This window comes from Rousettus aegyptiacus, unplaced genomic scaffold, assembly GCF_014176215.1.
Source record: "Rousettus aegyptiacus isolate mRouAeg1 unplaced genomic scaffold, mRouAeg1.p scaffold_m13_p_10, whole genome shotgun sequence".
In the NCBI taxonomy this organism is placed as follows: Eukaryota; Metazoa; Chordata; class Mammalia; order Chiroptera; family Pteropodidae; genus Rousettus; species Rousettus aegyptiacus.
Window position 1 is genome coordinate 88,895,240 of NW_023416285.1, and position 27,250 is coordinate 88,922,489.

Here is a 27,250-nt window from a genome sequence, read left to right on the forward strand (position 1 = left end):
ATTAAAAAATCAACAAAACCAAAAGCTGACTTTGTGAAAAGATCAATAAAATCAGTAAGCCCAGAATAACTAAGAAAAAAGAAGACAAAAATTATTAATATAGGAAATGAAAACAGGGGTATCACTACAAATTCCATGGACAAAAAAAGCATAATAAAGGAATATCATAAACAACTCTCTATCCACAAATATGATAACCTAGGTGAAATGCACCAATTCTTTGAAAGACACAAACTGTCCAAACTCACACAAGAATAAATAGACAATCTGAATAGGCCTATATTTATAAAAGAAAGCGAATCGATATTAACCTTCCAAAACAGAAAGCATCAGGTTCAGACGGGTTCACTAGTGAATTCTATCAAACATTTAAGAAAGAAATATGACAATTTTCTATAATCTTTTCCAGAAGATAAAAACAGAGGAAAGACTTCCTAACTCATTCTATGAGGCCAGCATTGTTTTAGAACCAAAACTAGACAAAGACATTACAAGAAAACGACAGATCAATATTTCTCATTAACAGAGATGCAAGAATCCTCAACAAAAGAGTAGCAGATTGAATCCAGCAATGTATAAAAGAATTATATACCATGACCAAGTGAGATTTATCCCATGTATATAAGGCTGCTTCATCATTCAAAAGTTAGTATAATCTACATTGCAATATCGATAAGCTGAAGAAAACTCCCATCATTATAGCAATAAATGCATAAAAAGCACTGACAAAATCCAACACACATTATGATAACAACTCCCCGCATACTAGGAATAGAGAGAAACTTCCTCGTATTCATAATGAACATCTATTAAAAAAATAAAAAATAAAAAACCCTACAACTCAAAGAGAGAGAGATCATACTATTAGTTTCTTTGAGTGAGAAACTCAGTTTTCCTGCTAAGATTAGGCACAAGGAAAGAATGCTCCTTTCTACTACTGCTTTTCAACATCACAGTGGAAGTCATAGTGGATGCATTAAGAGAAGAATGCAAAGGAAATAAAATAAAAACTGAAGAAAAGAAGAATAAAAAAATGAGAAGGAAATAAAAGGTATACAGACTTGGAAAGAAGAAATAAAACTACTTTTCTTTTTAGTTGACATGATCGTCTATATAGAAAATGCAAAAGAATCAACAAAAAGCTCCTGAAACTAATAAGTGCTTATATCAAGGTTGCCAGATGCAAGGTTAATATACAAAAGTCAATTGCTTTCCTATGTACCAGGAATAAATAAGTGGAATTTAAATTAAAAACACATTTCCATTTATATTAGCACCAAAAAAGGAAATACTTTGATATAAATATAACAAATTAGGTTCGAGATCTACATGAGGAAACTGTAAAATTCTAATGAAAGCTATCAGGTAAAAACTAAATAAATGGAGATAATTTTCATGTTCATGGATAGGATGATTCAATATTGTCAAGATGTCAGTTCTTTCATAAATTCAACACAACACCAACCAAAATTCCAAGAAGTTATTCTGTAAATATTAAAAACTTGATTCTAAAGTTTATGCAAAAAGGTAAAAGAGCCAGAAAAGCCAACATAATATTGAAGGAGAAGGACAAATTTGGAAAATTGACACTATCCAACTTTAAGACTTACTTTAAAGCTACAGTAATTGACAGTGTGGTATTGGAAAGACTAGACAATCGGATCAATGAAACAGAATAGAGAAGCCAGAAATAGAGCCATATATACAATTAGCTAATCTTTGATTAAGGTACATAAGTAATGAAATGGAGCAAAGATAGTCCTTTCAACAAATGGTGTTGAAACTATTAGACATCCATATGCAAAAAAAAAAAAAGAAAAGAAAAGAAAAAAGAATTTATATACAGACCTCATATCCTCCACAAAATTAGGTCAAGATAGATCATATATCTAAAAAGAAAATACAAAATTATGAAACTCTAGAAAACATAGGAGAAAACCTATATGATCTTGGATATGGTGATGTCTTTTTATATACACCAAAGACATGATATATGAAAGAAATACTTGATAAGCTAAATTTCATTACAATTAAAAACTTTTGCTCTGCAAAAGACATCAAGAGAATGAAAGGACAAGCTAGAGACAGGGAGAAAATGATTTCGAAAGACATATCTGACAAAAACTGTTATCCAAAATACAAGAAGAATGCTTTAAATTTAACAGTAAGGAAATAAGACACACGATTTTTTTAAATGTTCAGCAAAAGACCTGCACAGACAGCTCCCTGAAGAAGGCATACAGGTAGTGACAAGGAAGCATAGGAGATGTTCATATGTTATCAGGGAATTCCAAATTAAAGTAGCAATGTGATATCACTATACAACTCCAGTTGACCCTTGAACCCATCCACAGTTGGGAATCCACATATGCAACTCCACTACACGGGAGTCTGCACCCTTAACCCTGAATAGCTCAAGAGTCAACTGCATTAGAACTGCCAAAATTCAAACACTGACAATACCAAATGCTGGGGAGAAGCTGGAGCTACAGGAACTCTCTTTCACTGCTGGTGGAAATGCCAAATGGTACGGCTACTTGGCAAGACATTTGGCAGCTTTTTCACAAAACAAAACATACTTTTACTATGCGATCCAGCGTTCATACTCCTTGGCATCTACACAAATATACTGAAAACTTATGTTCACACAAAACCTGCACACATATATTTATAGCAGCTTTATTAAGAATTGCCAAAACTTGGAAGCAACCAAGATGCCTTTCTTTCAGTAGGTGAACTGATAGACAAACTGTGGTACGCCTGACCAACAGACTATTACTCTGCTCTATCAAGCCTTGAAAAAACAAGGATGAACCTTAAACGGATGTTACTAAATGAAAGAAACCAGTCTCAAAAGGTACATGCTGTATTATTCCAACTATATGGCATTCTGGAAAAGGCAGGGGTTAATGGAGAAAGAGGGATGAATAGGCAAAACACAAAGGATTTTTAGGGCAGGGAAACTATTCCGTATGATGTAAACAGAATGTACAATGCCAAGCATAAGCCCTAATGGACCTCGCTTAATAAGCTATGGCCTTTGCTAGTGAACTATGGACTTTGGGTGATAACGATGTGTCAGCGTATTTTTATTGATTGTAACACATGTCCCACTGTGGTGAGAAACGTCGATGGGGAAAAGGTGTTCATGTGCGGGTCAGATGTTATATGGGAATTTTTGGTACTTTCCGCCCAATTTTGCCATGAACCTAAAACTGCTCTAAAAAAAAAGTTTATTCACTTTTAGAAATTTATTTCACAGTCACGCTAACCACATTTCAAGGGCTCTGTAGGATAGCCACATGTGGATAGTGGTCACCATCATACGCAGTGCAGATAAAAAAAAAATGTTTATTTAAGCCTAGTGTAAATGAAAGAAACTCTTATCTTAGCAGGAACTAAGGCCTGCCAGGAGAAGAATCAAAATGGTTATGGATCATTCTGTATTTCTCGTGTCCCACCCACACATTCCTATTACTCTAAAAATAAAAAATAGAAAAAAAAAAAAAGAAGAAGGAAAAACTAAAGCATATTTTGAGTTACTGGACTGTTTGGTAGCTAAAGCCAAACTAGACAGTGACATTTGAAAGTCTTCTATTTATACTCAGAAGAGAAAGATTTTTTTCCAAGTATTTTCCATAGTCTTATACTAATATACCTAATTTTTTTTTTCCCAAATGATCATCACACTATGAAGAACCACTGGGATATTTCTATATTTTCACACACTTGAGGAAAAAAATAATATTTTGAATATTCGCTCATCCACGTACCCAGAACAATGTTAATAAGCCATTCAGCTGATTTTTTTCTCTTAATTTTTTGTAGGGTCGCCTGATGATTATTTATTGACAACATGTTAAATAAAAAATGATTATAAAGAGACATATAGAAGTCCTTCTATTAAATAGATGGAAAGGTAGATAGATTTATTACAGTTCTTAATGACACCCAAAAGTCTTGGCAAAACCTAATATTTAATTCATATAATCCTTTATCCATGCACTGTCTCCAAGAAAATTTTCTAAAGAAGTCATTCTTGAGATCACAACTTGTTGAAAAATTGGTAAATCAGGAAGAATGTTTAGCCTTTATGAATCCCAAAAATCAATTACCTGACCTTTGTTTACCTTTTTTCTCCCATGTGTTGGTTGACCAACCCACTTGTTTTAGTAAGTTCACCACAGAGACAATCACATGACCTTTTTGCTCTTCTTCCAGATGGTTGACAACATAAAGCCATACATAGCCTCTCTCTTCATAGCAGGGATCAATTTATGCACTCAATAAAGTTTAGATGAATTGAATTTGTAAATAGTCTGTGTTAGTCCTAATGAGCAATTGAGATCACATTTGGCATTCACTGTCACAAACTTTATAAAAATACCAGGGAAGTTGTTCTAGTGAATGAAAAATCACAAAAAGATAAAACTTGTTATACAGTTCTCATTACAAATTTAAGAAAACATCATCCCTTTAACTTTGAGAAACTACAGGAATTTCTTTTACTTATTCTAATCAATTCATGTTTATCTATTCATACAACATAAAACTGACAAAAAAGAGAAAAATAGAATTGCAGCAGATTTCTGTTTTGAGTTTAAAAAATAAAACAATTAAAATGGGATTATGATATTAATAATGAAATCCTTTTTACTTGTAAATGTTTTTAACTTACAGTTTTATTCACTATACCATTATGTTAAAAAAATACTACTTATAAAACATGGCTTCCTGTTAAATTAAAATTTGTTACCCAATATCAACACTCTTTTTTACCCTCAAGATGTTAAAATACAATTTTAAAATTCAGCAAAGTTGTAATATACAAATCAACACACAAAAATCTGTTGCATTCTATACAAAAACAATGAACACTCTGTAAACGATATTAAGAAAATAATTCTACTTGCAAAAGCATCAAAAGAATAAAATACTTAGGAATAAACTTAACCAAGAAAGCGAATCACTTATACTCTGAAAATTATAAAATGTTGCTGACAGAAATAAGGGACACAAATAAAAAGGCATCCCATATTTATTAATTAGAAGACTTAATATTGTCAACATAGCAGTACCAGGCAGTGTGATCTACAGATTTAATGCAATCCATATCAAAATCCTAATGACCTTTTTTTGCAGAAATAAAAATCATCCATCCTAAAATGTATATAGTATCTCAAAAGATCTAGAATAGTCAAAAGAATCTTGAAACAGAACAAAGTTGGAGGTCTCATACTTCCTGATAACAAAATTTACTTCAAAGCTATAATAATCAAAAGAATGTGGTCTTGGCATAAAGATAGACTTACAGACTAATGGAATACAGTAGAGAGCCGAGAAATAAATTCTGACATGCACAGACAGTTGAATTTTGAAAAGAGTGTAAAGAAAATTCAACAGAGAAAAGAATAGTCCTTCCTACAAATGATGTTGGGGAAACTAGATATCCACATGCTAAAGAATAAAGTTGGACTCTTATCTTATACCACATACAAAAATTAACTCGAAATAGATCAAAAATATAAATATAAGACCTAAAACTATAAAATACTTAGAAGAAATAATAGGAAAAAACTTCATAATATTGCGTTTTGCAATAATTTCTTGAATATGTCAGGTGACAAAGCAAAATAAATTGGACTTTGTTATAATTAAAACCTTTTATGCATCAAAGGATACTATAAACAGAGTGAAAAGGCAACCCATGGAAGAGGAGAAAATACTTGTTAGTCTTATATCTGATAAGGGGTTAATATTCAGACTATATAAAGAACTCATTCATGCAACGTATACACACACACAAACCCGATTAATAAATGAGAAAAGGACTCGAACAGACATTTCTCCAAAGATGCGCAAATCTCCAATAAGCACATGAAAAGATGTTTAACATCACTAAGCACTAGGGAAATGCAAATAAAAACTGCAATAAGATATAACTTCACTTCCATTATGATCACTATTTTCAAAATAACAGAAAATAAGTGTTGGTGAGGATATGGAGGAACTGAAACCCTTATGTTGGTGGCAATATAAAATAGTGCAGCCACTACGGAAAACAGTCTGGCAGCTTTCAAATTATTAAAAATAGGATTATCACATGATTCAGCAACTCCACTGCTTGATATATACACAAATGAATTGAAAGCCGGAACTTCAGGTGATAGTTGTACACCTATGTTCATAGCGGCATTATTCACAATAGCCACAAGATGACAGCAACCCAGGTGTTCACTGATAGATAAATGGATAAACATAACATGATATATACATACAATGGAACTACTCAGCACTAAAAAGGAAGGAATTCTGACATGCTATGACATGGAGGAGCCTTGACCTTATGCTAAGAGAAATAAGCCAGTTGCAGAAGGACAGACACTACATGATTCCATTTATATGAGGTCCCTAGAACAGTCAAATTCATAGACAAAAAGGAGAATGGTGATTGCCAAGGAGTCGGGGTATGGGGTATGGAGAGTTATTGTTTAATGGGTATGGAGCTTCAGTTTGGAGCAATAAAAAACATTCCAGAGGTGGATGGTGGTGATGGATGCACAGCAATATGAGTGTACTTAATGCTATGGAATGTTCACTGAAAAATGCTTAAAATGGTAAATTTTATGTTATGAATATTTTACCATGATAAGTACTCTCTCTCCCTCCTCTCCCCCTTCCTCTCTCCCTCCCTTCTCTCACATTCTCCTCCTCCTCTTCTTCCTCCTCCTTTTTCTACTCTCTCTCTCTCTCTCTCTCTCTCTCTCTCTCTCTCTCTCTCTTTCTCTCTCTCTCCAGCTTATTATTATATTACAACAAGCAGCATTTAGATTACATCTAAGTAACCATATGATAGGAAGAAGTGTCATTTACTGCCTGGTAAGAATCCACTGTCATCAATTTGCATTGTGCAATGTGAATTTCTGCATTATATTTGGATCACAAAGTCCCAGAGCACAAATGTTATGAACCGAATGTTTATGTCTCCTCAAAATTCCTACGTTGAAACCCTATCTCAGAAAGGGGCAGTATTAGGAGATGAGGCCTTTGGGAGGTAACTATGGTGACATGAAGTCATGAGGTTGGAGCCCTCACAATGGGGTTAGTGCCCTTATGAGAGTCCAGAGAGAGCTTGTCCCATGTGAGAGGACAAAGAGATGAAAACATTCCAGAGATGCATGGTGGTGATCTACGGACTAGGAATCACCAGACATCAAATCTGCCAGCACCTTGATCTTGGACTTCTCAGCCTCCAGAACTGTGAGAATAAATGTTTGTTGTTTAACCCACTCAATCCATGCTTTTCTTTTTTTGTGTTACAGCAGCCTGAATGGACTAAGACAATAATCACAGCTCTGATAGCCTCAGGCTTAATTAATAACCATAAAACAATTCATTTCTGGAGGATCAGAGTCCCTTCCTTTTAGAGTCTGCAGTGTGAACTACTTTGAATTTCTTTGTGATTGTCTGCTAGAGATAAGACAGAGACAAGATAGAGGAGTCTAGAGTCTCCTTTCCTTTAAGAAACCAGGCTGTCCCTCTGGGTGGACCTGGTTGGGGTCAGTTGCCTATCCACTGAGATGTGGTTTCATCAGCTTCAAAATCTCAAGAGGCCCCTGCTGGATTTCTCTTTCTGCAATATTCTGGAGAATTAAAGTTTGCTCTGGAATATTTGCTGAAAAATCTTGTATCAGTTCTTGTTTTTAACAATCTCCTAAAATTTTAATTCAGTAAATATGGTATGGTTTCAACACAAACTATTTTTTGCTGTTGTCATTGTTTGTGTAAATTTCCCCCTTTGTTTTATTGAATCCATTTTCACAGTTATCCCTTTCAATAGCAATGTAAAGAGAGATGTTAGAGTGCGTTCTCTCCTAGCATTATTTGATTGTTAATAGTAAGACTCTCAATACAGATTACTGTCGACTCAACAATATCCTGAAATAGGGAGGTTTGTTCCTGTTGACACAGGTAGGTTCTGTGTTGATTTTAGGTCTTTTTCAATTAGCACCTATGTTTGAAGACAACTTAATACAGTAGTTTTAAGCTTTCTTATCAAGCAAAAAAGCAAAGACTGTAACTCGGGATATCTATAATCTGATATATCTGAAGGCTTATCTCAAGGTTATCTTTTTAAAAGTCAAAAGTAGATATATTATTGGTTGAAAATTCAAATACAGGATACTATAGATTTCTAACTTCTCAATGGTATCTTCCTAAGGGAATTCGTGAAGCACTTTGTACCAGAAGATAAATAAAATTTACTTTTTTGAAAACTGAGCTGTAAGGCAAAGACCACATCATTTCCACACACAATTAGGAGAGAAAAAAATGTTACCTGCTTTTCACTTGTATTTAACAATCCACCTCACTATTTTTCCCTCAGGGAAAGCAAATCAATTAGAAAAACTCTTAATCATATAGCTCAGCAAATAGAGCCATCAGCCAGCTTTGGCATTTTTTCTAAGAAATGGATTACTTTGAAAGCTGTGTGTGTGTGTGTGTGTGTGTGTGTGTGTGTGTGTGTGTGTGTGCGTGTGTACATGTGATTTAAGAGACTAGCTAGAAGAAAAGAGACATAAGTAGCAGAAAAGTATAAACATTTCTGGTGGTCAACGTTTTAAAGTTAAGGAGCTCAACATTCATCCAAATTGGGTCTATTAGTCATTTTCTCAGTAGAAAACATTAAAGTGGATAGTTTGACTGATTTTTAGAGAAAGAGAATAGATCTTTTAAAATTGTTCATAAGAATGATTCATCCTTTTCACTCTTGTAAAGACATAATTGTGAATGTTAAATTATATAATTTTGTTGCCTGAAATGGTTTTTAAATGCTTGTCATTTTTTTTTCCACACCAAAAGAGTATTTAAAATGGTGTTAGCTACATTCACTGATTTCAAGTACAATATACATTGAAAGCAAATATGTATATCAATGTCATTTTATAAGTCTTTTCCAAACAAAATATCCCCTTTCTATAGATGGATACTGTTTAAAGGGCATTACATGTTGATATTGCCAAACTACAAAAAAGAATAGCTAACTAGTATTTTTTTTTTGATAGAGAAAGGACTTATTTACCAGAGCCAACTTGGTAATTAGAGATTATTAGCTGAATTCTATTAGACCTATCTAGATTTCTCTAAGACATATTCGAACTCAATAAATTGGAAAATAAAGAATGATGGGGAATAGAGAATAGGATCACCATCCTAAAAGTATACAATTCTATTTTAGTTTAATTTTATGGTCATATGATTAAGAGAGGAACCCTAGCTAGAAAGGTGTCTGTTTAGTCTCTCAATTTATGCTCTTAACACTATCATGAAGATGTAATATCTACTGAACTAAAATAATTGTAGGGATGTCAATGGATGCTCTTTATCTGGACTACTGATAATCCTATTTATTCACTGGGCTTAATACTCAAATCTTATTTTTGTGTGCTTGGCTACATTTTAAAAAGCAGAGATCTTAAGTTCCAATTTTAAATACTCTTAGCCTACCTTTCATATAATAAAAATTATCTGGAAACAGGATAATGCTCTTAGGCAAAGCCTGGCAGTAATTTCACTTGGAGGAGACACTCCCCAGAAGAGAGTAGATAAGGAAATTGCTCTAAGTGACTGCTCTTCAATCTTGCTTTTTCCTCCCCCATTATTATATAAATGAAATAAAGATTGAAAGAACATTAGTAACAATCTTGACAAGGAAGAGGAGTTTCTAAAGAGCATCCAAAAAAAAAAAGTACGGAGGGAAGAGGGGAGAGATCAGGAGAACCATGTAGTAAGGGGGATGGGTGGAGGGAATGAACTGGAAATCAGATGTATTCTCAACTAATTTGCCTTGACAGACCTGGGTAGGGCACCTCAGTTTTATTTTGTTCTGGCATGAATTGGTGAGGTGCTTCCTTCTCCACTACCTACCTCTCTGAGCTACACTCCTCCACTGTCAGCTTGGCTGTTGTTAACATATTGGATCCTGGGCAGTTGTCCAGTCTCCCAATTTTAAGGACGTCTCCAGTTACATCCATAGTGACAGCCCCTTGAGGTTTCCATGGGCCTGTTGTTATGGAAGCAGTTTCACAGGATCTAAAACCTTAGGAAAAAATTCCTAAAGGTTTGAAACTTGTTTCAGATCCAAAATAAATTTTTCCTTGGCATATTCTACTTTTTTTTTAATGGATTAATTTATTCTTTAAATAATAAATCATATTCATCAAAAAATAGGTTCTCTTTTATCCAGACTACTGAAAAAAAAAAAAAAAAACAATACTTCTGGGACTTGTCTTTTCCTCCTATTGAGAAATTTTGTAAATGTTAGAGAAGGTGGAGCTGAGAAATGCTCCAGACTTTCAGTTCTGAGAATTTTCTTTTAAGGAACTTCTGGTTCTCAGACAGAATGAGACACTCCTACATAGCTCTCTGTTCCCAGGCACTTCGAATCAAGATTAGTAGTGCAGGGATATACTCATCTTCCATGGCTGCCGTTAACAGATTATCACTAACCTGGTGGTTTAAAACAACACAAATTTATTATTTTACAGAAGTCTGACAGGGTCATAGGGCTAAAATTAATGTGTCAGCAAGGCTGCTATCCATTCTGGAGCCATGGGGACAGTCTGTTTCCTTGCCTTTTCCAGCTTCTAGAGGCTGCTCCCCTCCCCTGGCTCCTGGACCCCTTCCTCCATCTTCAAAGTCAGCAATGCCAAATCTCTCGGACCCTCCTTCTGTCATCACATCTCTTTCTCTGACCCCAGATGGAGAAACTTTTCCACTTTTAATGACTAATGAGATTCAATTAGATTGGGACCACCCAGATAATCCAGGATAATCTCCCCACCTCAAAGCGCTAAACCTTAAACACATCTGCAAAGCCTCTTTTGACATGTAAAATAACATATCCAGGGGTTCCCAAGATTAGGACATGTATGAGGACATATCTTTGGGTTAGGTCATCATATCTATAGAAAATAAATCTTGTGAAATCTTTGTAGCAAACATGGGTCTATGAAAAAGACAGCAAACCAATAGATCTGGTTATAAATAAGATTCAGAGTAGATAAATCAGATACATGGATACTAACCTATTCATCACAGGGATTACTGATTGTATCAGACACTTCTGTTATGTGACACTTCAAATATTCTACCAAGGAACCACCACTTACTTTCCACAAATAGGTGGAAGATAAAAGGTTGGAAAGGTATTCTGTGAAAACAGTGAGCAGAAAAGCGGATGCACCAGAAAAAAAGACTTCAAAGAGTTGTACCAGAAATAAAGAGGAATTTTTCAACATGACAAAGGTATTGATTCATTAGGAAGATATAACAACCTTAAATATGCATGCATCTAATAACAGAGATTCAAATGCATGAAGCAAAATTGATAGAACTAAGAATGAAATAGGCAAACCCACAAATATAAGTCTATATTTTGATATCATTTCCTCCATAATTAACAGAGCAAGTGGAGAGAAAAATCCGTACGGAATTTGAAAATATAAATAACACTATCGACTAATTTGATATTCGCAGAACTTCACACCCAACACCTGCTGTGCTCATGAACTTTTCAAACGCACACGGGGTTATTCACCAGCATAAACCATGAACAAGGCCATAAAGCAAGTCTCGAAAACTTCAAAGGATTAAATAATTGAGAGTATATTCTCTGACTGTGAAGGGATTGAAATCAATAGCTAAATGTTTTTAAAAGTTCCAAATATTGAGAAATTAAGCAACATATTTCTATATAACATGACTCAAAAAAAAAAAAAAAAACCTACAGGAGGGAAGTCCAGTCAAGGCAGCAGACTAGGTAAATGCTGTGCTCACCTCCTCTCACGACCACATCAAAATTACGGCTAAAACTACAGAACCACCATCAGCGGGACCCACCCGAAGTCTAGCTGAACAGGAGTCCTACGACTAAGCACGTACAGAAGAAGCCACCTGGAGACTGGCAGAAGGGGCAAAGACTTGACTGGGCTGGTCCCACACCCACGTGTGGCGCTTAAAACCAGGAAGGGACATCTCGACTGTGGAGGTCCCTCTGAAGGAGTGAGGGGTCCCAGCCTCACGCAGGGCAACCCGGCCTAGGATTCCAGTGCCAGGGGGAGAGTCCCACAACTTCTGGCGATGACAACCAGCAGAGAGGGTGTCTGAGTGACACAGAGGAGGGTGAAGTACTAGACGCTCCCCTTCAGGGGCCGCGCGGACTCACCGCTGACGGGCGCGCTCGCTCCGGGCTCCGGCGCCGGGGCCCCAAGTGCGAAAGGCGCGAGGAACATCCGGGGAGGGGCGGAGTTGTCTGGCTTCAGGGCGAGGGCTGGAGGGGCCGCTTTCTCTCAGACAGAAGTGCTGGCAAAATCCACTGTTTCTCTGTGGAGCTCTCCCACCCCCGGCCTCCAGACCCAGGCAGGCGCCATATCTGAGTCTCCACAGATGGAGCTGCCACTGGTCGCCCCGCCCAGTGCTTCCCTGAGGCCCCGCCCCTCCCAACGTGCGGCCCACACTGGCCGCTTCCAGTGCTTTTTCCATACAGCCTGTCTTGGCTCATGCGGCAGACTTTCCTAAAACCTCTCAAAGGTTCACAAACCCCAGATAAGCAGCATGCGGCATCGGTGTGCTCCATACCTCTTGCTGAGCCCACGCCTGTCACTAGCGGCAGCCGGCCTCGGTTCACAGCTTAGCCTATCCAGGCGCCTCCAAAGGTGGCTGCCATCTGCAGATTGCTCAGTGGCTTATGTGAGGCGACCCTGGGCAAGAAACAGGCTGCACCTGAACTTGGCCTGCCATGGGACCCTTCTCAGGAGGCCCCGGGGCCGGCACACCTGGTGGCTTCTCATTTTTAGCTGGAATACCACCGGGGCCCCATTCAAGGATGACACACCCAAAGAGAAGACTAGGCAGGCACCAGAGCCCTGTTAAAGCAAATCCTGCTCACTACCAATCAGACCCAGGGTCAGTCACTCCCATTGACATGCAAACAGTAACCAGGGCTCAACTACAGCAGGAGGGTACACTCAACTCATACAAGGGACACACTGGAGTACCTGGCTCAGGTGACCAGGGAGACTGAGCCACCGGGCCCTACAGGACACCTACTACATAAGACCACTCTACTAAGACTGGGAGACATAGCAGCCCTACCTAATGTATGGAAACAAACACAAGTAGGCAGCCAAAATGAGAAGACAGAGATACACGTCCTAAATGAATGACTAGAACAACGCTTTCGAAAAAAGAACTAAACAGAATAGAGACAAGCAATCTACCAGATGCAGAGTTCAAAATACTGGTTATAAGGATGCTCAATGAACTCAGAGGAAGAGTAGATGAACTCAGTGAGAAATTTAACAAAGAGATAGGAAACATAAAAATGGAGGTAGAAAGCAAAAAAGAACCAGTCAGAAACGAGGAATACAATACCTGAAATGAAGACGACATTAAAGGAAATCAACAGTAGATTGGATGAAGCAGAGGATCAAACTGGCGATTTAGAAGATAAGGCAAGCAGGAAACACCCAATCAGAACAGCAACGAGAAAAAAGAATCCAAAAAAATGAGGCTAGTTTAAGGGCCGCTGGGACAATATCAAGCATACCAACATTCACAACACAGGGTTACCAGAAGGAGAAGAGAGGCAGCAAGGAACAGAAAACTTATTTGAAGGAAAATAATTATGGAAACATATAAGCCCTAGAAGCACAGAGAGTCCCAAACAAGAAGAACCCAAAGAGGCCCACACCAAAACACATCATAATTAAAATGCCAAAGGTTAAAGACAAAGAGAGAATCTTAAAAGCAGCAAGAGAAAAGCAAGTAGTTATCTACAAGAGAGCTCTCATAAGACTATCAGCTGATTTCTCAACAGAAACTTTGCAGGCCAGAGGGATTGGCAGGATATATTCAAAATGATAAAAAGCAAAGTGATAATACAACCAAGATTACTCTACCCAACAAAGGTACTATTTAGAATTGAAAGACAGATAGAGTCCCAGACAAGAAAAAGCTAAAGGAGTTCATCATCACCAAAATAGTTATTACAAGAGATGTCAGAGAGACATCTTTAAGAAGAAAAAAAATCCAAAAATGTGAATAAAATGGCAATTACTACATAACTAATCAACAATTACTTTAAATGTAAATGGATTAAATGCTGCAAGCAATAGGGTGGCTAAAGGAATAAGAAAATAAGACCTTTACAGATGTTGCCTACAAGAGACTCACTTCGGATGGAAACACACATACAAACTGAAAGTAAAGAGATGGGAAAAAGTATTTCATGAAAATAGAAATGAAAGGAAAAAAAAAATCTGGGGTAGCAATACTTATACCAGACAAAACAGACTTTAAAACTAAGGCTATATAATAAGAGACAAAGAAGGACCCAGTAATCCCACTTCTGTGTATTTATCCAAAGAAATCCAAAACACTAATTCAAAAAGATTTATGATCACTTGGTTTCTTATAGCATTATTTAAAATAGCCAGGATATGGCAGCAACCTGGATGTCCATCAATGGATGAATGGATAAAAAAGAAGTGCTACATATATCAATGGAATATTACTCAGCCATGAAAAGGAATAAAATCTTGCTATCTGCAACAACATGAACAGACCCAGAGGGTATTGTGCTGAGTGAAATAAGTCAGACAGAGAAAGACAAACGCCATGCGATTTCACTTACATGTGGACTCTAAAGAACAAGTAAACAAACAAAATTAAAACAAACTCATAGATACAGAGAACATTTTGATGGTTGCCAGATGGGAGCGGGGTTTTGGGGGGGGGGGTAGGAGAAAAAGGGGAAGAGATTAAGAAGTGCAAACTGGTAGTTACAAAATAGTCATAGGGATGTAAAGTACAGCATAGAGAATATAGTCAATAATATTGTTAATAACTATGTATGGTGTTAGGTGGTTACTAGATTTATTAAGGTGATCACTTCATAAGTTATATAAATGTCTATGTTGTACACCTGAAATTAACATAATATTATATACCAGTTGTATGCCAATTGAAAAAATTTTAAAAGTATTTTTAAAAATTACATGGGAAATTAAAAAATATTTCAAAAGGGTCAGAATTGAAAACACAACCTATTAAAATATATGGGATTCAACTAAAGCAGTACTAGTGAGAAATTTACAACTTCTGATGTTTCTATTAGAAAAGAAGAAAGATTTGAAATCAATGCTCTATCATTCCACCTCGTAAAGCAAGAAAATAAACAGAAATTAAAATACAAAGTAGAAGGAAGAAAATAAGAGATAATAACAGAAACAGCAAAGAAAATCATGAAACAATCATACATAATCATTGTTAGCTTTTCTGCTTGTGAAATCTGTGCTTCCTGTTACTGCAAACTTTAGCACTCTCAGACCACAGACCTTTGTTCTTAAAGAAAATACACCAGGCACTATTTCCACTGAACTTGAAGCTGTTACTACCCCTGGTCATTTAAGTTCCTCATGCCAATGGATCAACCAACTGAGAAAAAGTTACAATATTGGTAGAAGTAATTGTCACCAGTCACCATGGGGAGTTAGAGGTATTGCTACACAATGGAGTAAGAGAGGACTATATCCAGGAACCTGGGGATTCCTTGAAGAAGCATCTCTTAATGCTTCCATACCTTTTGACAACAGTGAACAGGTAACTACAGGAAATATGACCTCACAAGGTCACAAGGTCAAGGGAGATCTCTTGGTGAAGACCTGGGCTACCCTCTGAGGAAAGAAATCCAGGTCGACCAAAGCGTGGCCTAAAGGTAAGGAGAATCAAGACTGGGAGCTGGAGGACAGAGCTGATGAATATCAAAAGTGGCCTCAAGATCAGCAGGGTTTGGAGCTTGTTTCACTAACTATGTTGTATTACGTTTCTGTGGCATCTGGTTGTCTTCCCCATTAAGGGACTATGAGATAGGTGAGACTTATAAGGAGAACATGAGCGTATCAGAGTGGTAGAAGGGGGTCGACTGTTAATGGACGTCTCCTGTGTGCTATTCCATGTCTCACCCCAGCCACTGCTGCAGAGACCAGTTCCAAGGAGGTGTTGGTTTGATTTGCACAAGGCCAGGCTTCCTCTTGCTCCTGCCCTGGGTTTCTCTGATGCGATGGCATGGGACCCCATGAGCACCCGCTTGGCACTCAAGCATGCACCGCCTGCGAGTATGGAGGGTCATGGTTGTGGGGCCAGCTCCAAACAATGGGGACGGGAGCCCCCTGAGAAGGTCCTGAGTTATGGATCCCTCATAGCAATGGTCAAGTTTTTAAAAGAAAATCATTTTAACAAAATACACAGAAGAAAACATAGGTACTAAACATATGAACCCTGGTCTCAGAGGGGTTTTTGTGAACTTGTCCCCAGAGACGAAGGAAGTAAAATAAAAAAAATTTTAAAAAAATGAATGAGTGAAAAAAAAAAAACTAAAAAGCTTCTGTACAGCAAAAGAAACTGTTGATAAAACAAAAAAGCAGCCAACCAAATGCAAACAATAAGTTGGATAAGGGGCTATTATCCAAAATATATAAAGGACTCATATAACGACAACAAGAAAATCCAATTAAATGGGCAGAGGACCTGAACACTTTTCCTAAATGGCAACAGACATATGTAGAGATGCTCAGTGTCACTAGCTATTGGGGAAATGCAAATCAAAACCACAATGACATACCTACCTCACACCTGTTTGAATAGCTATTATCAATAAGATGAAAAATTACAAATGTTGGAGAAAATGTGGAGAAAAGGAAACCCCACACCGATGGTGGGAATGTAAACTGCTATAGTCTCTACAGAAAACAGTATGAAGGCTGCTAAAAAAAAAAAAAAATTAAAAATAGCCAGAGCTACCGTCTGACCCAGCAATCCTCCTTCTGGGTATCTCCCTGAAAATTTTGAAAACATCTGTTCATAAAGAAATATGTACCCCTATGCTAATTGCAGCATTATTTATAATAGCCCAGACATGGAAACAACCTAAGTGTCCTTCAACCAATGACTGCATGAAGAAAATGTGGTATATATATTCAATGGAAGACGACTCAGCCATAAAAGGCGATGAAATACTGCCGTTTGCGACAGCATGGATGACTTTTGAGAGTACCATGTTAAGTGAAATAAGCCAGACAGAAAAGGACAAGAACCATATGATTTCCATCAAATGTGGGGTATAAAACAGAAAGCAATAAATGAACAAACAAATCCAACTCATAAACACAGACAAGAGAATGGTGGTTATTTGAGGGGAAGGGATGTGGAGGGAGGAAAAGCAGGGTAAAGGGTGACGGAAGGAGACTGGACTTTGGGTAGTGAACTCACAAAACAATATACAGATGACGTATTATAGAACCATGCACTTAAAACTTATGTGATCTTATTAACAAATGTCACCTCCCCCGCCTCCATAAATTTAATTTAAAAAATCATTGTTTTATTGACTTTTTATCCTTCTCTGTTTCACTTGATCTGTCCTTCACTCCTGCTCACTGGGATCATCTCACAAATGAATTGCCTTTGTCTTAACCTCTGCTTGGGGGGAACCCAGTCTAGGATACTGATTACAACAGAGAATGAATTTCCACTGGCCACCCAGAGCTATATTCATTCTTAACTTTCTTTAGAAACTTATTCAATGCAATTGGGAGTTAGTGTGCTTGGGTAAGGCAATGCCACTTTGGAAAATTTAGGCTGGCAGATTTCCCTAGAGAAGACTTTTTTTCCTTGTTGACTTCATTGCTAATGGCCCCATTTTTGCTCCTAGTTCTTTTTCTCTTATTAATTATTTGGAACAACACACCCAATTTCTTTGGAACAAACAAGCAAAGCAAAAATCTAATCTTTTAACATTAACCCTGCTGGTAAATTTCCAGGGTTTAGTAAATATCCCATGTGTGAAATCGGTCCCCCTTCCCCTTTAGTTGTTGTCATTTATTTTCTTTGCTATTTACAGGGCCGTGAAATCTTGTTTTCTTCGCTTTAAATGACAAAAGACTATTTTCTTTGGCACAGCCCAAGGACAGCAATGGTTAAACTTGCTGATATTTGTTTAGAAATTATTCAAAAGGCCGTGAGAGCAGGTGACCTGGATTATAGGAAGTAGCCCCAGGAAGCGCAGAATATTTTACTTTCTGTCTTCTTGCCAAGATGCTGGTTTTTCCTTTGCCAATAGTAATTTGCAAGAAGATGGAGACTTATTCTAGTTGGAATTTTGTAGGATATCAGCCACACTGCTTGCTTAGGAGCAATCGCTTACCCTTACAAATCAGGAGAAACACTGAGGGGGAAATGATATATTTAGCGTAGTGCTACATGGAAAATGGTTCTTGACAATCTTCTTAGGTCAATTTTGGGAGAGTAGACTCCCTAAAAAGAAAAAGGATTGACTACATACATATACACCCATCATACTTGAAGAGAGATTCAGACTGTGTTTAAAAAACAGCAGTAACAACAACAAAACACAGAATAGATTTCAACAGAATACAGCAACTGCCCCCAACTGACTCATAAAGAGGAAAGTAATTAGAAACAGAAAGCTGATAATCAGGAGACTCGAGAAGGAATTTGAAGACAGATGTATAGACATTTTAAATAAAAGGTAGTCTCCAACATTTAGTGATGGATGACAGTGTACTTTTGAAGTCATAAAAGCCTAGAAATCCAGATTCCTCAAACTGGAAGGATTAAAAGATTCTGTACATTGACCGTGAGTTGGGGTCTGGGGCTCAGGAAAGGGGGGCAGAATTCATCCCACTTAGCTACCTTCGCCATCAAGATCAGGCAACTTTCTGAGTATTATAAATAGCATGTAAGGACATTTATAAACATGGATGTATATTTTGATGCTTATCTCACCTATTTGATTCTCATGAGAATTAAGAAAAATAACCAGAGAGTCTGGAGATTTTACCATGGAATTTAAAATAGTTGTGTTCACTTGAAGAGTCCCCTTATTGAACTCTACTTCAAGAATAAAGAATATAGTTAATAATATTTTAATAACTATGTATGGTGGCCATTCATACATCATATAATTGTCTAACCACTATGATGTACAGCTGAAACTAATACATTAATTGCCAACTGTAATCAAAAAATAAAAATGCACTGTTATTCTGATTCTATTGGCACAGTTTCCTGTCTTCAGATTTTTTTCTATTGTGAAACATTTCTCTTTACTTTCTGCCAGGATAATACCTGGATTCTGCCACATCACTAGTCCATCCCAAATGTCCTGGTACATATATTACCTTCAAGATTGTTTATTTTACTTTTCTGCTCGAGGATACAGGTAATCACAGATTTTACTTTTTCTCAGATTGGTTTTACATTGATTCTGTCTTAAATATTTCTTTTGTTAATTTAAGTCATTTTTATTTGCCTTATTCCAACCCATGAGAACAGATCATCATTCTGACTTTCACCTTAAGATATTTAAGTTGTAAAACAATTTAATAGAAGCTGACCTTGAAAAAAGACTGGTTTATCTTACAAAGACAAGAATTTAAGAGGCACAAAAAAAATAATGACATTCCACAGGTTTAACTCCTTCATGAGATTGAAAAGGATGAAAAGTGATGACTGAATTATTACTAGTGTCAGCAAAGACTTATTTAGGAAAAACACATTGCAATTTTAGAGACCTCATTTCACCACATGATAACCCTTTGGTAATTACAACTTCAAGATTATATCGTTTTTAAAATATAGTTGATGAATTAAGCTATTTAATTAAAGACTAATTCGGCTGAACTATTTTCCAATGTATAAACAAAATAGCTGGCTGTTTAACAGAACTTTTCACTTTTCAGCTGGAAGTATATGCATCATTATGGACGCAAAACCAGAACAAAATCAACTGATGATCACTTTCTGATCATCAGTTGATCAGATATTATGTAGGTTTCATTCGTCCCACTTAGATTCACTAAAAGAACGTCAATATTTTCCATATCTCAAATTATGTTTCTTTTGCCTACAACTTACTTTCTTGGATCACACAGACTATTTTCTTAGTCTTTTATATTATTACCTGTATTCTTGTCTTCTCCCCATCTACCCTTTCATTTTATTGCTTTTTCTGTTTTGCGTGTTTAGAAGAACAAAATGGAAGAGCCACAGAGCTTACCATTTCCACCAAGGATAAATATAAGAACATCCCAGCAGTAATTGCCAAGATCCAGTTTTGAACACATAGATCAGTTGATACTGAGAGGCCGATATACAGCCCTATGAAGGCAGTTAGAGCACTTATAAAATTCATCAAGATGGCGACCTTAACAGGAAGTCCAGAGCTCAGGAGCACAGCAAAGTCCCCTGAAAATTAAGGGAAAAGGAAAATATAATTACTGATTAACTGATGACAGTTTTGGTAATGTGCTATCAGGTTGTTTCAAATTTCAGCAACTGGGACTGATTATGTAAATTGAGCTGAATGATCGGTTAAGAAACTATTTTCCTACATTTTTCCAGGATTCATAGCTAACTCATTATGCTATTAGGAAGCTACATTTCAGGAGTCTATTCCTTTCCTTCTCCCAAAGATCGTAAATATAGAGTGAACTGTGACATACTCTCCATTTTCTGATGTCCTGTGGTTCTGTGACATTTTCAGCTTAGATAAACACAAAATAAAGTGCTTGCAGTCCTGGGGTTTCTAAATCTTTTTGCCTGGAAACTAACCAGGCAAAATCATGAGGTAGTAAACACTATGTGGGCTTTTCTTATTTATTTGTATAGGAACTGCTTTGGAAAAAGAGAAAACTGCTTAATATGAGATTTTAAAATCATCGCGAAACTTGGTTAGAAAATGTTTTAAGGCTTTAATGATGTTAGAAAAATGACATCCTCTCTTTTCTTCCAAAAGAAGAATGATCTAGTCACTTCAGAGCCTCTATTTCTTAAATTGGGGGATCAAGTAGAGGCTGAAATTCAATAAAGACAGCCTGGGGACCTAGTCTCCTAGTTCCATTATAGAACTGGTCCTATGAACAGGTCTTAAAACATCTTTGGAGGCCTGCCATAGACTGTCACACTTCCCTGTGGTTTAATTAAAGTAGCTAAAAACAAGACCATAGGATAGGGCACCCAGACAAGGCACATTTCATTGGATTCAGGAAGGACCTTAGATAAACTGCTTCGAGAGGGATGGATCAATAAGTTGGTAACAGGACTTCGCACAATAGACACTAAACACAAGAGGGCACAGGTGGCCAATGGGGGCCATGTAGGTCTGAAAATAGAAAAGGAATAACTGCCAAGAGCCTTCTCTCTAGGCACATGGGTGCCTGGGTCCAGCCTCCACTCTTTCTGGGTCTGTTTCATAAATGTCTATTCTGTCTCATCCTGGTTCCTAGGAGGCAGGATTTAAATTACAGGGCTATTAAGATCATCCAGAAAGAGTCTTACACGCATCTGCTACCATATGCCTGTCAGTTCCATTTTACACTTGGCTTTAGATATCCTGTGTTAATCAGGTTGATGAAACCATGGTTTGGCTTTAATTTAAATGTTATTTTATCTCATTGGCCTGTTTGCTGATATAATGGGTAGGTAAGTTCCCCTCTTCATGTTTTTCCCACATTGATTATGCAGATTTTAAAGTCCCTGCTAAAATCCTTTAAAGGGAAGTTTCTCTGAATAACTTTCTCCCATATAGAAATCTTCAGAATCCAAAAAGAGTCACTCTGGCCCCAGGAAATGTAATAGGATCTCACTGAATTTTATCCCAAGGTACAGGATTTATTTTCCAGTTCTTTTCTGCTATGTTTAAATAAATTATGAAAGAAAAGTATTCATCTTTTCCTTGTATGTTAGAAAACGAAGCTTGAGAAACCATAGCTAGAAATATATTACAGTTTTCTCAACAAGCAGGAAGCTAGTGATTCCACTGTCCGACTTACCCATTTCATGTGGAATTTCATGACACAAGATAGCAATTGTCGTGGTCACTCCAGACTCGGATGAAGATGAGAAGGCCGCTCCTATTATGAGGCCGTCGGCAAAGTTATGCAGGCTGTCCCCGACCAGTATCATTATTGCTAACAAGCTAATGGATTTGCCTAAAGAACCAAATAAAGGTGTGAGAAGTATTGTATATTTTATGGAATCCTTCAAATATGACCAACTTTCCCATTTGCCCTTGACATTCTTAAATTGCATCAGATTAAGAAACCCTACTTTGTTTCAGCTTTTCAAACAAGTCAGGACTAGAGATGCAAATATGGTAACCAGCATGCTTGAATGTACGATCGCTGGTTTTTAATGGATCTAACTAATAATGAGATAAACGGTACACTGGCATTCACTAGTCTATCACGCTGTGCCAAATAAAATAAAAATAATGTTGCAAAAACCTCCCAAAATACCACCAATGGCCTTTCCATATGTGTCATTAAATGGAGTCTATTGAACTAGAGTCTATTTTCCCAAACTGTCCCCTGAATTAGACTGTCCCTAGCGTCAAGTGCACATCCCTCCACTGTGTGATCATTGTGTCTCCCCATCCGGTTGGTGCTAATGACCTTTCTGAAGTGCTTCATTCACTTCCCAGCTGAGACCACAACGGAATGACTACTGACTCTCCCCATCGCAGAGTTAGCTTTGGAACAATTTCTTAATGTTCTTATCTTTCCAAAAACAACTTTCAGTACCAGGCCAGCTTGATGTTGAACAAAAGAAGGAGACACTGTTTCTGTGGGATTCTGTTACTTAATACACGTTATCTATCTGATGGGTGGAGAGTCAATGAACTCATTTAGATTATAATAGGTTTAGGTAATGAAATAATTTAGATCATAATTGGGGCCAAGTTTTTAATGCACAGAATTTCTGTTTTCAAAAACCTAACATTATACTTTAGTATAACCCAATTATGGAGTGGAATGACCAAGAAATGCAAAAAGCATTTTGGAGATAATACTTATTCTGACGAGAAATTACCTAGGCATACCACTTGATAAGAAAAACCATTAAAAACAGATGCCATAGTCTAAAACTTCATTAATTACTTGCTACACCCCGTGTGACAGGTATAAGTAGTAGCTGTTGTCACTGCTGGAATTGAACACAGTATTCTAAGAACTATACTCTCAATAAAAATAGAAAGAGGTCGCCTCCTGGTTTCTGTTACATGGTCTAAGAGCTCAGGGGGACTGTATTAAAATATGGTTTGCTATCTGGGGGTGAGGGGAACATAGTTTGACTCATTTCATATCCCACACCTTGAAATAAGTAACTTCAGCCGAGTAAACAGCAGGCGTAGCCCAGGCTGTCAGCCAGGAGGTGGCTGTTTGTGCTTCAAAGATGCCCCGTGCATTTTGCTTCTGTGGCCATGCTTTATGTAGAATGATCACTGCGAGACTGACCTATAGCCTTCTTGTGGTTTTCTAATTTATTTTATTCTTTATTAAAAATGAGAAGATTCTAGGCAACAGTCATAAAAACACAGACCACATATTGAATTACTGAATTCAGGGAGTTCTTATTGGTATTGCCTGGAAGCTCTCAGAATCTAATAATGCTACCAGGTCATTTAGCTGTTCCTGCCAATTTTCAGAAATAGAGCTCTTCTTTGTGAACATACAATGAAATGAAATAATTCAAAGTAATACTTTTGACAACATTGCAGCATGCAAACAAATTGTGGTTTCAACATGACTACATATAGTATTGATATTAGTAGCATACATTCAAATGGAAAATTTTTACCCGATTTATATTCTTCTAGGAAATGGCACAGCCTATTTTTGTTTTCTGTTATCTTATTATCTCTGATTATGGGTTTCTAAATCATGGACATGTAACAAGCCACAAGGCAAATACACATTTTTGCATGCAAGCCACAAGGAATACAGTGTGCATATTGTTTAAGATAATTTAAACATTATTCAGCAGAAGAAAAGACAGGCATTCCCGGTAATAATTTTATAATGTATTCATAATATTTTCATAATATTATTCATGATATTTTACCTTTCTTTATGTAGCTGGCAGTCACATTGAGATCCACGTTTCTGAACTGCCAGAGATTTGCCATGGTGAAACATGGGCTGGACCTCATATCATTTTGCTTTTTGTTTATTTAAATCAGACTGTGGACAGGATTTTTCACATCCTGCCTTTTGAAACACAAGCTAGGCTCCACCAATTAGAGAATATGAAACAAGCAACCAAATACATGACGCTAATTCGGTATGTCTCTGGCAAAAGGGCAGCCGAGTAATCGAATTTTGGGTTGTTCACTATTCATTTTGTATGCCAAGCTTGATATCTGAAGTAAGAGAGCTATGAGGCCTACGAAAAATTTGAATAAGACCGTCATTATTCCTTGATCCAGCATCCTCTCCCTGCTCCTAATTGGATTGGGCAGATGCTTCTTTTCTTTTAAAAACAAAAACGAAGAAATGCCTATTGTAGGCCTACTAGGAATCTGAGAACAAGAATGCAGTCCTGGAAATTACATATATGATTACCAAAGTATAAAATTCACTAGAGAGACTGAATCTTAGAATGGATATGGCTAAAGACCAAGTTAGACATCTGAAAGATAACAAAAGATAAATCACTCGGAATTTAAAGCTAAAAAGACCAAATGATGAAGCAGTGAAAAATTAAAGCACACAGAAACTTGCTTCAGAAGGCACAACATCTCTCCACTAAGCATTTCATAAGGATAACACAGAGAAACATAAAAGAGATGAGCAAAAAAAGAGAAATTACTTAAAAAAAAAAAGATTTTCCGATGGAAAAGTCACCTAATGTTAAGACAAATGACAAAAGGCTCATACTTAGCCATTTTAAGGTGACATTTTTGAAGTTTAAAATTAAAAAGAAAACTCTAAAATTCAGATGGGAGTATTGGAATCTGATAGTAAAAAGAAGAAAAATCAGATTAACATGAATACTGAACTCTAAAAGAGAGAATAATTAATGTCTTCAAACATCTGAAGAAAAATTATTTGAACTTAACGATTTTATGACTAGCCTAACAATCAGGCAAATGTGTAGGCGAAATAATTATACTTTCAGACAGGTGAAGATTCAGTAAACTTATTTTCCAAGACCCTTTTTGAAAACAGCATTCAAAGTTATATTCCAGCAAAATAAGGAAAGAAATCCATGAAAAAGAAATGAGATCTGAGAGTGAAATCAACCCAAGAGTGCAATGAGACACTATCCCAGGATTAAAGCAGTTAGAGCAGTCAAATTATAATGACAAGAGAGATGGAGGTCTCTAAGAAGAATGGTTCAATCACATTTCTTAAAAAATGTGAAAAGTAATCATCTCTGTAAAACTGGGGTTTCCTGGCTATGCGATCTCGGACAATGACTTGCCCTCTCTAACAATTGGTTTCTTCATTTATATAATTTGGATAATAATTATTACTTCATTAAACTGTAGGAAGATTAAATCAAATAATCCATGTCTAGTTTTTGGCACTGTGGCTGGCACATAATAATTGTTCAATAAAGGATGGCTATTTTTATTATTGGGTAATAAACATTATAGAATGGGAATAACTAACCATAGCTGCTTACTATTAAAACGCTGAGAAGTGTGTGTCACAAAAGAGTAACACAAATGAGAAAAAAAAGGGCATAGATTCAGGAGCAAATGACAAAAACCAAGAGACAGAAAAAAAAATTCTAAGAATTATTCAGAAACATAAGCAAAAAAGAACAAATTCCTATTGAAAATTGGTAGATTAAATCCAGAAATAGGGAAAGTCATAGAAAGAAAAAGATTCCTTGAAAATTTCAGAACAAATTACTTATAGAATAAATTGTGAATGAGGGATCATAGATTTGAACTCCACCACCTTAATGAAATTATCCCAAATGAGACAGATATTTGTGACCAATATTTAGTTGACTGTGATTAAAAAAAAAAAAAAAAAAAAAAAGCAATAATGTCTTCTGACTTCACAGGAAGTGAAAGGTTCGATTATCACATAAGCGTGATTCTGAAGGAGCACTGATAACCACATTTATATTTACACTAATTGAAGTTTTTAGAAGATCAGTTTTAAGCAACTGTGGAATACATTTTTAAATAATGGAGTAAAGTTGACATTTAATGCGTGGTATGTTTGAAAGACTGATAGGAATGAGTATTAAAAATTCTATTTCAAAGGTTTTAATAATAAAATACATACCAAATGAAATTTATATGGTTTTGACATATTTACTTTAAAGCAGACATAACCTTTTCTTCTATGGCACTTTCTACATTTAATGTTTTGGTACGAAATATTTGACATATTTCATACCAAATGAAATTTATATGGTTTTGACATATTTTCTTTAAAGCAGACATAAAACCTTTTTTCTATGGCATGTTCTACATTTAACGTTCAGCTTTTTGTAATTGGTACTCACATTTTCTGTTGGAGGTTGTCACACGGCCTATAGGAATTTCAGCTGCCTGAAAATCTTCTGGGCCTTTCTATTTTAAATTTTAAAAAAAAATTATGGAAGATAAGCACTAGTCATCATTTTATTGAAAAATAAAAACATCTGAAGTTATGTTGACTTTTAAAAGACTTTTTAATAGGCTAGAGTATTTTGGAACTTCTAGATTTCATAAACATACATAGGAGGTAGGGCTGAGAGTCTGCGAGCATGATGCTTTTGCATTATGTGTATTTAGATGAAAATAGCCAACTTGTGTAAATCAGGGTTTTCCAGAGTTCTAGAAGCTTCCAAGACAGTCTGTAATTCAGACTCTTAAATAATGTAAGCCTTTGTGAAATCTAAAAGCTGATGGAAAAAAAAAAAAAAAGATTCTTGTTCTTGACCTAATTCAGCTCTTCTCCTGTATGGTGGACTGTGGATCCAGGAGTCACCTTCTGATCTGTAAGCAGATTATGCATTGTAACCCATGCCAACCCAGCACCTCATTTTGTTCTTTTTTTGTGGCTTTGTCAGTCAGTAAAAGAAGCCTGACGATTAAGAAAGTAGACCAACAAATTTACAAAAGACAAATATAACATATTTCATCCTTTCACACAACAAAGAAGTAAGATTTTGAAACTGACATCTATAATATGAGTTAAGATTATGTGATTTTATTTCAGAGACTGACTCATGGTTCAATTTCTGGAAAGTTACTTTTCCTCCCTATGCCTCGAGTTCTTATCCTCTTATGTAAAAAGAATACTTTTTATCTACCTTTTAAACATATTCTTTTAAAAGCAGGTTCATAAAGTTCTGCTATCCAAAGTTTTAGAGACTTTGA

At 36.4% G+C, this 27,250-nt stretch overlaps 1 protein-coding gene across 3 annotated transcripts in view; it reads right to left on the minus strand.

The window, feature by feature from the left end:
- Positions 1 to 27,250, minus strand: part of SLC39A12 (solute carrier family 39 member 12) — a 71,910-nt gene that overhangs the window by 8,622 nt on the left and 36,038 nt on the right. For 2 of the 3 annotated variants that reach the window (XM_036228157.1, XM_016150622.2), the window contains exons 10-12: positions 26,392 to 26,458; positions 21,915 to 22,073; positions 20,141 to 20,328 (exon numbers count right to left, since the gene is read on the minus strand). In XM_036228157.1, the coding sequence (XP_036084050.1) occupies positions 20,141 to 20,328; positions 21,915 to 22,073; positions 26,392 to 26,458 (414 nt within the window). Of the gene's footprint in view, positions 1 to 6,751; positions 10,100 to 20,140; positions 20,329 to 21,914; positions 22,074 to 26,391; positions 26,459 to 27,250 lie in introns of those variants that run through there. The other variant, XM_016150623.2, reaches the window with a different exon arrangement.